The 12,248-nt window shown below is 39.6% G+C and overlaps 1 protein-coding gene across 2 annotated transcripts in view; it reads right to left on the reverse strand.

Moving 5' to 3' along the window:
* The window catches only part of GLRA2 (glycine receptor alpha 2), a 128,940-nt gene that overhangs the window by 23,981 nt on the left and 92,711 nt on the right, over window positions 1-12,248 (reverse strand). For both annotated transcript variants that reach the window (XM_008494769.2, XM_008494768.2), the window contains exon 8: window positions 4,812-4,961. In XM_008494769.2, the coding sequence (XP_008492991.1) occupies window positions 4,812-4,961 (150 nt within the window). The remainder of the gene's footprint in view (window positions 1-4,811; window positions 4,962-12,248) is intronic.

Below are 12,248 nucleotides of genomic sequence, written 5' to 3' on the forward strand. Positions count from 1 at the left end.
CCCCTTGCTCCTGTAATCACTTAGTCCCAGCTCTTTCATTTGAAAACATCATTTGTGCCTCCCTTTGCTAATCTACATGCATGTGAACCCCCCTGGCTGCATCACTGTTATTTGTATTTCTCTGTGCTCCCTACACATGGGATTAAAGTCTGCCACAGCCTCCAGCTGCAGTTTTTCATTCAGGCTATAAAGTATTGCTTTTAACATTAATGGTTCTGAACTTAACCCCTATTCTTGGTCACAGTGGTAACCGTCACATAGATAATTTAGGAAGTCCTCTTTGAAATGACTGCATAAACACCAGTGTACTGTGACTCATTTCGACTACTGATCATATAACTTAATAATTACTGTTTTCAAAAGGGATGATTGAGATTGCATAAACAGAGTTGTCCTCCTTCCCTGACAACCCATAATTCTGAAAAATAAGCAAATCTTTTTTCTTGATTATTGCAAATCATAATTTAAAAAATATCTTTTATTTGAGGTGAGCCAATTTAGATCTCAATATAAATGAAACTGTACTACATCCTCATTAACATCAGATTCATGGCTTCTGCAGCCTGAAAAAGTAGTGCTGTGATATAGAATAGTAGGGAAAACATCTTTATTGCTACTGATGCAGTTTTTCACTGAGAGTAGGAAGACTACATGAATCCTTAGAACAAGCATTGGTCCAGCAGAAACTGCATCAGGGAAGAGAGAGATTGAAGCACTAAGAATATACCTGAGGTTATAGGAATTTTTCTGTATGGAAAATAGCAACAGGTCCTGATAAAACAACCTTTTTCTGATGCAATGACAGGTCAGTGGTTCAGCTGTAAATATAATTTCTGGACCATCAATGATACAACACAGACTTTTCCTAGAGAAACATTAACCAGCCTGATCTTTGGCTTGAGAGATCCTGATGTGCTCTTAATGTGTCTTGTGCTTTCATGCAATTCTCTGAGGATTGTAGCACTAAAAAGAACAAGACACAGCAGAAGCATTAACGAAAGCAATGACTGAGATATAAGCTTAAAAATTGAGAACAGTATTTTTCTTGTTTTGTAGATCTAGCTGCTAAACCCAGGAATCCTGTTCAGCTGTGATTAGGGCCTATTTTTCTCTCCCCAGATTAGCACGGTGATGCAGTATGAATATTCAAATCACCCTTCTTTACACTGTGCTCCTCTTGACTATGACTTAGATTTGCATTCACCGTAAACCCTTGGTTCAATGAGCAATTACCTTAGCAAGCCAAGCTCCCTGCTTGTCAGGTTTCTTGTGGCAACCCCACAGGCTATGTTGCTATGTTGTCCTCCACACATAAATTCCTTCTTTTGAGCAGAGAAATATCAACCTGTAGCTGCAGTAAACATTTGTGCCAGAAACCTCTATCTTTGGCGTATCTCTCCATTCACCACTCAAACGCACATCATTTCTGTCATGGGACTCTCCCAGGGAAATCAACACCAGTGCAGTTCCAGCTTTTTAGGGTTCTGCAGCAAAAGTGTTTGCATGTGACATGGCTGACTATGTACTGTTCTGGCTGTATATGAAACAGACAATATTCAAAAGTAGAGACAGCTTTCCAGAAGCTTCCTTAGAGAGAAGATAAGGGCCTTACATGAACCTTTGGTGTGCTGAGGACTTACTTGGACTGGTTTTGTAGTCATACAGCATCAGATTTCCAGTAGTAACATAGTAATGTTGCTCATATATTCTAAGAGGACCCTGAATTTTACTTTTTATGTTCCATTATGTACTTGTGTAAATATGATTATTGCCTACAACAAAAAGAATCGAGAACAAAGGCTTTCTTCTGCTGCTTGATATCGTAGCTCTGAAAGTGAACAATTTCTTGCACTGAAAACCCTCGAGTTCTAATTTTGCTGTGTAAAGTGAACTGTGGCTTTTGCTTTGGTTTGCAAGATACTAATTCCTTTACAGTGTACAAAATCCAGTGAAATAATCTGCATCTTATAATCACATAAATTTACAGAACTGGATCAAAGTCATAGTCGATTACATCTCAAAAGCTGTTAAGGTAATTTTTTGTTCTGGGGAACCAGGTACTGAAAGATATAGAATCCTGGTCCCATTTTATTTAAATGAATACATTTAATTTCTCAGGCACCAGTACAAGTAGTGGAGCTGCACACTAAGCTCATTTCTCTCTGTTACTGGATTTTATTACTCCACAACTCACACATAATCTGGATCTATCAGATGCTATCATGTGCTTCTCTGATCTGCGCACATGTCACGTGTTGAAGATTTCAGCCCATGGCTTTCTCCAAGCAAATCAAAGAAACCGATGAAATACTTTTCATTCATAGCTATTCATACTCCACTAAGCAGATCTCAGAACATCACGAGGAGGAACACTGGTAGGTTGACAGTTCAGGAACAGATACCATACCAATAAAATGCATTTCATTATAGCATACCGGAATTTTGTTGGAATGCTCTCAATCTGAAAGATGACACAGATGTGGGAATTACTGTCTCAAGGAATTTCCTGTGCTCTTGTCCCCCCTCCCCACCACTGACCCAATGTTCACACAGGACAGGCTACCAGGTATATCATGCACTTTCCCTGGGATGTATGGAACAGGGGTGGCACAAGCCAACTGTGGAAAAAATCAGCACAAGGATGGGCCACAAGAGCGTACAACATGAAACTGCTGTTCATGCCGGGGACAGTACTGTGTGGTTTTGTAGGGACATTTAGCAAAGAGAACGCAAAGAGACTAGTAGCGATGCCATCAAAATCAATTCATTTTGCTGATCCATGACATCTGTGCACAGACTAAAACTCTCTCTTGCTTTCCCTTTCCGTTCAGTGTTACCCTCAACTTGAGTTGCCGATCTGATTCACTGTCCCATAAGCCGGTGACTCTTTGCTCCGCAAGCCATTCGCGCGCCGCACGGACTCGACGCTTTCATTCCCCAGAGCCATAGTCTGTGCCTGTCCCCAGAGTGTCAGCATGGACAGCAGCAGCAAGAATGAGAACAGCACAGCAGTAACACACCAACACACACACACACACACACACACAACACGCAGAGAGAAGAATGGCTTGGTTAGAGAAGGCTGTCATGCAAAGCAACACGCAGCGCTTTTCAAGGCAAAATCAACCAAAAGATCGTGAGAGGCAAACTGAAGTAAGGAGATGGCAGAAAACCCCTCTTAGAGAGATGGCCTTGGTAGCATTGTTCCGCATTTGAAAGCCCATGCAAACAGATTTGTAGGAAAAGTGGAAGCCAGCTGTGCAAATGGAGAGTGCTGCTAAACTCCAGCAGAATATTTACTTGTGACTTATGTAGGGTATTACCATTTTGCAAAGAATCTGTGTAGTGACTAGCTGAGGACAGACCATGGGTCTTTTGGTGATTTGGTTTAAATAACTTTCTTTTAAATAGTCACCAGAATAATGAATGACCACTTCTGTGGATAAAACCCCATGATTTTTCAGGGATGCACTGGATACTGTGTATCACTTTACCAGGAGTGGTTTCTTGCCTACTTGTTCATCTCTAAAGAAGGCTTGGTATACAAAACTGAAATCACAGACCTCACACAGCAGCTTCTCTGCTGCCGTAATGCTTCTAGAAGCAAAGGGTTCCAGTGGCAGTGTACCTTGTATGTGTGCCTCTAGATGGCAAACATTTCTGCTCTGTCTTGTGATCTAATCTTAACAGGAATTCAGTTCACCTGGCAATAATATTAAACCAGAGAACAGCGCTGGATTTCTTCCCTGAACATCCATCAAATATTACATTATCTACAGAACAATTGATTAGACAGACTGTCAAAACACAAATGCCCTGTGCCATAGTTGACATCCATCTTGTAAAGGACCCCATTACTTGTGCTTGAGGCACTCGTGCAGATCAAGCAAATATTGACTTCACCTAGCAAATGCCTCTGTACAGCATAAACCTAAAAGTTTCTACTGATACTGAAAACCAGTGACAGGATACAGGAAGGGTGAAGCCTTTATAATTTTTGGAATTATCATAACTGGAGTAAATTCATTCAGTGTCTATTTTTGTGTTTCCATTTAACAAAATAAAATACCAGGAAAGATGGCTGGACTTCCTAAAAATATTTCTGGACTGACATTTAGGTTCAGTCACTGGGATAAGATGATAATACTGACACATAGGACCTTTGTTATGTCTAAAGTTTGTATCAGTAGCAACTGAAACAGTAGAATCTAGAGAGGAAATTCTCCTAATCCTCTTTTTTTTTTTTTTTTTTTGAAAAGTGGACATTTTTTCCTAGTTTCAAATGGAAGAGACCCTGATTACTGGTGGTTTAACAGTGAGGGTGGAATTGTCCATCTCTCTTCCATGAGCTACCATAAGAAATCTCCCATTTTAGCTTGACTACCAAGGGTAACATAAAAGAAAAGACAGGTCTCAAGCATGTTCTGACATCAGCACTTCTGGATATGGAAGGAAATAGTGCTCCCCAAAAAACTTCTCTATCTATGTCTTTGCTTCCAAGGGTTCCTTATCCACTGGTGGATACCACATGGTATCACAGTATTTGTAAATCTGCAGCTGCCTCATCACTTGCAAGAGGATGAAGTTCTTGGAGTTAGTGATCAACCTCACAACATTTATCAGTTATTTCGTAAATTGTAAATAAACCCAGCGGCCAGTTATCAACTCCTTGTCATGGAACAAACCACTCAAAATGAAACTTTTTAACAAGACTCTCCTGCAAGGACAAGATCAGCTGAGGTGAGAAATCAACTGCATGTCCATGTGCTCTCAGGGCATATTCAGTCACCCCAAGTGAAGAGCAGCTGTACCTTGTTTTGTCTTCTTTGCCTCCTTCGAAGCCTCAGAAACTCCTTGTGCTGCCGTGAAACAAAGTTGACTGCTGCATATTCCAGCAATGCAGCAAAGACAAAGAGAAGGCACACGGCCATCCAGATGTCGATTGCTTTTACGTAGGAGACCTAGAAAGTAATAAGACACAGCGTGTTATATTTCATACTTCCCCATAAGCTGAAAACATTGATGAGAAAAAAATAAACATATTTCTGCCCAGCATGAGTTCGGGTTGTTCAATGAGATGGTTTGTTTTCTTTGTGTTTTGGTTTGTTTATTGGCTTATAACAAATAAATACCCCAACTATTAATGGAAACGGGTGTCACAAAACAATACAGAAATTATGATCTACTGCCATTAGGAACAGCAGCAGGATTAGCCTAACAAAATACAAGAGCTCTAATAATCACAGCCACAGCTTGTCAGAAATTACACAGTTACAAAGCATGATACAATACCTATTGAAAAACAGCTGTAGAAAGTTTAAAGTTATCACTTTTCCACCTTTTAATGGAACAATTAGCATATTGATTAATTAGCTATGTTCGGTGTCCCTAACCTTAAAGTAACTCAGGGTGCTGTATCCTATGGGATGATATGACTTTACTAATTAAATATCCACTACAATTACCTAAATACCAGATGCCTGTGTTCTAGTAAAGCCTATTCTGATTTGAATTGACTGGTCTGCAATAAAATCAGGTATACTACAGCACTGTGATTTCACAAGGTTTTTATTGTATTACCAACACTGGGCCAAAGAGTAGCCAATTAATGTAACCACTTTGCATATCAAAGGTACCTCATCCTTCATAGCTGCATTTCGTTCTCCCTTTCTTTGTGGTCTTGAAGTTTTTAAGCAGGGGTCTTATGATTAGGCAACAGCAGATGTTCTCTTTTGTTTATCAGGTATTACATCCAGGGTGGAATTAAAATTATCTGACTCTTTTAATGTCTAAAAGTACATTTCATCTAGTTGTCTAAACTACTTTGATATAAATAAAGCAAAGAATGGAGAAAAACAGGCATTTCTAGGATTTGATGCAACAGAACTGTTTTAGATGTTCTCTGGGATGAGATGAGTGACACCCAAATAGTGCTTCTTCATCTTCCTGTCTGTAAAGAGGGCCTTAGAACCACTGTCTAAGCACAGACACATGGAGATTTACTCAGCTGTTTAAATAAGAGTGTCACATACTGCCATATTAGATACCTATCCCCCATTTGTCAACCCAGCACAACACAAATCTCCAGTACCATACTAACCAGTTTTCTGGAGATGTTTGACACCCAGGGTCACCTCAAATGGCACCACCGTATAACTCAATTCAGATAAGCAAAACAGATTGTACTTAAACTCTGAAAATTTATAACCAAATTATTTTACATCTGAACAATACCTTGCAGGCCAAACTTTTTAATGCACTTAAAACATACAGTGGTCTGAAAAGAAAGCAGAAAAGCATGTGTTGTGCATCTAACAATCTAAGGTTCAGGAGACCCAGTCTCCATCCTGGAAAACTCCATGTCTAGCTTTTGCAAGAACTATTCAAAATGACCTTTCTTTCATGGTTGTAGTTACCATTTCATGATGAAGAGAAGCACACCAGTTTTAGTAGGCTTTGCTCCTATCTGCCCTGTGTTTGGATAGCATTACTTTTCAAAGTCTGCAGAAAATTTTTTGTTAACAACAAATGGAACAGAGTGTCCTATGTGCTCCAGCAAGCAGCATGAGCCAAGGAACTGGCATTAAAAGCATGGCAGAAATGTTACAGAACTCCATCATGCAGATCCTGAGCACTAAGCAGGACATATTAGAGGATCCAAGCCCTGTTACCCAGACTGCATGATGGGGATGTACATGTCTGTACATAGCTGAGGCTATGGTGCAGCTCCACGCTTCAGTGGCCACAATGCCACATGCACAGGCTGGGATGGAGGAGGAGGATTTAGCAGATTAAGGTGACACAATGGATCTACGCCTTTCAATTAGACACACAGCAGGTATGCATTGCTTTCTCCCACACATAAAAAAAAAAAATAATTCACAAGTTACATCTTTACTGAGAAACTGTGAAAACTTGACAATGTCCCAGAAACTCAGTGCCACAGGCTGAGGCACAGTAGGAACCAAGTCACTGTAATTGTGTAAAATGCAGCTGAGTTAGGTTGTTTGTTACTTTCCTTGAAGGGGCAGCTTGTTTTCCTTCACAAACGCCCTTAGGAGTTGTATTAGACATGCATAAACAGCTGGACTCTGCTGCCAGAGACAGCACAATGCAGGGAGCTGAAGCCACAAGAATCAGCATTTCTGACTGTGCAAATCCTGTCCTAGTGGGCTTAAAGCAGGGAAGGCAAAATAATAAAGGAAGCCCTGAGTTAGCCTTCCAATCACTTACACAGTGCTGCCATAAATGGCATCCACACAGCTGCTGAGCCAGCTGGATTATTTAAATTCCAGCCTGATGGCTGAAATCAGAGGATCATAATATTGGTGGCAAGTACAGTAGCTTGTTTTATTGTTTAGCCATTGCCATACCATGGCCTAGCTTTAAATGGGAAAACAGAAAGGAATTGTTTCCAACAGCAGATTAAAAAATAAATAAATGGAGAGGTTCTGCAATGAATGAAAGCTGAGCCCTTTGGTTTCAAATCACTTTTATCATTCCATCCCCAGTATGTACAAAATTATGTTGATAAAAGCCTAAAACCCCATGGAATTTTCTGAAACCAGACTTTTTTCTAGCCACTCCTGTGCATGGCAAATGATGTGAATCTATTACACCAAGCCAAGGAGGCTCTCACCTTGTTCCTCCATTCCAAAGAAGTTCTTAAGTGAGTGCCCAGATTTTAGACCAGCACTTAGGTATCTAAAGCATGTACAACGCAAAGTTTCAGTGGATTTCAGGGTCTGTGTTTGCTTTAACTGACTTTAAAATGCCTTCTTGCATTGGAAATGGTCACATCTGACAGATTATAGATTGATCTGAAGTGGACCTCTCTTAATCACCCCTGATGAAATTGTTCCACTTTACATGAAAACACTGAAAATTACATTGGCTTGGAGACAGCGAACAGTCTCCTCTTCCTAGACACAGACTTAAACAGGGGAATATGAAGTCTTTACCTGTGTCCAGAGACAAATGGGGATTGAGAAGGCCATGGTACAGAGTACTTCATGGTACTTGAACACTTTTCTCAGTTAGATGAGTACAGAAAGCATGTGAGTTTGATCTGCACATTTCAGGTGAGCGGTATAGCCACTTGCCTGACAGATGCTGCAGCTTCTTGCTGCGATGTCGTACATGTCAATGAAATGCCTTTTTCCAGGAGCTCCTCAGCCATTTCTCACTTATCCCCAGAGGAAAATCTTCACTTGGCAGGCTACAGTGTGCATTTCATTCCTAGGTTCTTATTTCTCCTTTGCACTGTGCAAGAAACCTTTCACATCCAATTTTCAGCTAAAAATATTGCTGAGTGACACGCCCAGAGGAGATGAGGTCTGCAAAACTGAGCTCTTGGTGATATCCTAGGGACATTTATTGCTCTGGGAGGCTCTTTCACTGAACTAAAACCCAGTGTTACCAGCTATGCTTCTTCCCCCAGATCATAGTATAGCAGGAAAACTTGTATGCTTGTTCATCTAAAACTCTGACATCACCTTCTTTCTTAAGGATTTATCAAAAAATACTGTACTTCCAGCTTTCTTAACTACCATGTCCATGCTCCATGGTCACTACTGTGTACACGTGGGACAGCAGAGACCCTGACTGAGCTCACCTAACTTAAAACTTCTTATGGACATGTAAGGTTTTTTTTAATTAATGGTAAGAAATAAGCATTTTTAGGACAAAGTGAAGTGGAAGGTGGATATCTATACTATTGTGAAATGAACTGCACCTGAAAATGTCAATTTCTCATTTTTGACCAAGACTAGTGTTTTGGATGGCTATCTCAGGCATATATGTCTGCTTGACCTACACCAACTTTGCTTAGATAAAAACTGTGAGTGATCTCTCTTAACAAGCATTTGATCTAAAACGAAGCAGAACAGAACAGAATAACAGAAGTTACCTTACGTGAGCCTATGTAATCTACTACAGTCAGATTGTTATCTCAGCATTTGCCACCTTTCCTATAATTTCAGTTGCAGGACAGAACTCAAGCTTTGCAGTAGAAATTCAGAGTTGACATCAGATTGCCAAATATAAAATGAAAAATTAGTGGTGATTGTTTTTTCAAAGGAAGGCCTTGTAAAACTTCTTCTGAAATGCCTATAACACCAGCAGCACATTGACTCCATTTACTTTGCAGCACTTTTAGAAGTGGGTATTTGGAAACTCTGTATCTTTCCATGTTATCATGTTCAGAAAGTACAATAAGATTTTCTTGTCCTTTTATTTCTTTAAATAGCTGCTCCACTTTTTACTGCATTTTACAGAGCTTCCTCTCTGATGCTGTTTGCGGGCAGGGAAATTAATGGTTGTCACCAATAAAATTATAAAATACTATCAATTATTCAGATGCTTTGTAAATGTTTTGAGACCCAGTTGATGAGGAAATGTTTATGGAGTGAGAGCTGTCTGCACCAAGAACAAAGCCTAAGCAAATGTGGCAAAGTAACTACTTCCCCTTCATAATTTTCTTCATTTGTTATTTGCTCATGCCCACCATGTAAATAAGAGATCAGTTTATGCTCTATACAGCACTGTTGTAGCATCAGTGACCCCAGTAAATTTCTTGGAAATGAAAGTCCAAGGAGGATTCATTGTTTGTCAAGACTGTGCCAAGATTATATCTTCCATTTTTCCAGCTCTGTTTATTTTACCACTGTGACTCTCTCACAGCTTCTGGGTACCTTTTGACACCAGGTGTCAATCCCAGAACTCAGCACAATTTTGTGGAGAGAAGCCAGGGGAAAACGTGGCCATGGGTCCTGCAGCTGAGCAGCTGTCATTTGTTGACATTTGTGAACAGACCTGAATGGGAGCTCTCTTTCTGCTACAGTGCCAGCCTCAGGAGACTCCAGACAACTACCTTAACTCCCTGTTTTCTTTTCTAATGAGTGTAAAAGGAAATAAAAACACATACACTCTCTCCCAGAATTCTGCATCGTGAACGTAACTTGAATCTGCAGTGCAAGGTGCTCAGCACGTGTTAAAAGTTTTTGCACAGGACCACATTCTAGGAAAGATTTTTTCAGAGAAGAAATTTTTCAGCTACTGGAAATACTACAATATAAGTTAATTCCACCTATGCATCAAAAGAATCTCTTGGGGAAATAAGTTGCAGAGACATTTCTAGATACAAAATGTGGAAAGAGTACAAAATAACTTTTTAAATAAAAACTCAAACAAAAGATATGTAAAATTGTCTTCCACTACAAAACATTTATGTTTCATTAAATTTCACTTTCTTTTTCTAAACCAAAACACTTAACATGAAATTCTGATATCATAAAACTTTACAGATTTTTTTTCCCCCAAATCTTGAATTCACAAAGATATTGGTAGATCTTTCCATCTTTAAATACCTGAAACTGAAAGCACCTGGTTTCATCACAATTTCCAGGCAGGGAAGTTTCTGAATTAAGAACATACTGTCAAGTGCCCTTACAAAGGACGTATTTTTTTTTTATCTTACTCTTACTTTGGATTTCTCTTTTCACCCGAGTCTTTCAACCCCATGAAATATCATAATTTTAAACCAAATTCATACTGGAAAATGCAGACTACTTTCCCAGCTTTTTTTTTTTTCCCAGACTTCTACTTCATCTTCCATTTTTAAATTAAATATCAGCAATTTCCAAAACAAAACAAGAAAAAATAAAAAAATAATTGAATTTAAAATTCTGAAACAAACTCTCTTATCTTCTCTCAATTATTCAGATTCCATCTGAAAGCATCCACCTAGCTTAGGAGGGACTCTCAAGTTGTTCCAGTCACCCAAAATTGCCTTTTGCAGTGAATAAACTAGGTATCCAATTTTTTTTTCTCCATTTCTATCACTAGTTCTGCCAAGTCACGAGATGCTAAACCTCTCACCCACTGCTGATGCACAACTAAATGTTGATTGTATTCAGGCCAGGAAAACATGGAAACCATGCATGGATTGCTTTTCCTTCAAAGATGAAAGAGTTTTTTCTTCAGATCTTTGAAGTTGATCTGGGACATAAGGTATTTTCAAAGATGCTGAGAAAGATGACCATAGGTAGGGGCCAGAAGAGATGATGATTCTTTTAATTAGGTAACTATTCTTCACATGACAAAAAAAAAAATCCAAAAAAACCAAAACAAAAACCCCCCACCTTGTTCTGGGTAAAGGAAAACCATTCTAGAGAAGCAATAAAATATTTCTTTTTGTCATGTATTGTGTCTATCCATATTTATGATCTATCTTCTTTAACAGCACATTTCCACCTTTGAACAATATAAAACCATAAGTAGAGAATCAATTATCAGATTGGTGAAGCCAGGACTGCTTGTTTTTCCTTTCCAGGGGCATATGAAGCATTGGCACATTCATCATGTGCCATTTTGTGCAATCATATGGTGTAGATGCCTTGTAGTTCCCACTTATGACAATTCATTCTTTCTGTACAGGCAGGATGTACCATTTCCATGCCAAAAGTCCTGGGCTTTCTTGAAAGCAGTGTGACTGTGTTTCAGAGAGAATAAAAACAAGTAATTTGAGCAATAGCTTAAGGTAGTATTTCTAACCAAGCAGGTTATAACTGAGAAAATGAAGGCTTGTGTTTTGGACAGATAAGGGTGCTGGTGCTCAGCTTGGGAGCAACCTAGGTGAGTTTATTATGCGTTGATAATGCAAGGACAACCTAACCTGTGCTACAGGGAATGAAGTAACACTAATTGAAATTTTAACAAGGGTCAAAAGCTCACTTCTGCAAATAGGTGGTCAACTGTAAAGTGGAAATTTCTCTTATATCTAGGCCAGGAGTTCAAGTCTAGCTCAGACCTCAACAGAATGAGTTAACAAGAAGGCAGAGGAGGCAGATGCTGAATTATTTGGAAACAAGAAGTATAAGTTGCCCCCCCAGAGAACTGTCTTGAGTTTATGCCACATAAACAAGGGCAAAGCTTTTGATCCAGTAGCCCCACAGCCTCCTCCTGGAGACACTGACTCATCATGGCTTGGAGAAGTGGTCTGTGCAATGGGAAACTGGTTAACAGATCATACCCAGAGGGTGATAGTAAATGATTCCTCCTCCAACTGGCAATGGGTCACAGGTAGAATCCCCCAGGGATCAATATTGGGCCCAATCCTGTTTAACATCTTCATAAGTGACCTGGATGTTGGTATCAAAAGCACACTGATGAAGTTCACTGATGACACTAAGATGAGTGGGAAGGTTGACACCACAGAAGGGAGAGCCACCTTCCAGGATGAGTTAGAC

The sequence above is a fragment of the Calypte anna genome, chromosome 1 (genome assembly GCF_003957555.1).
Source record: "Calypte anna isolate BGI_N300 chromosome 1, bCalAnn1_v1.p, whole genome shotgun sequence".
NCBI classification, from domain to species: domain Eukaryota; kingdom Metazoa; phylum Chordata; class Aves; order Apodiformes; family Trochilidae; genus Calypte; species Calypte anna.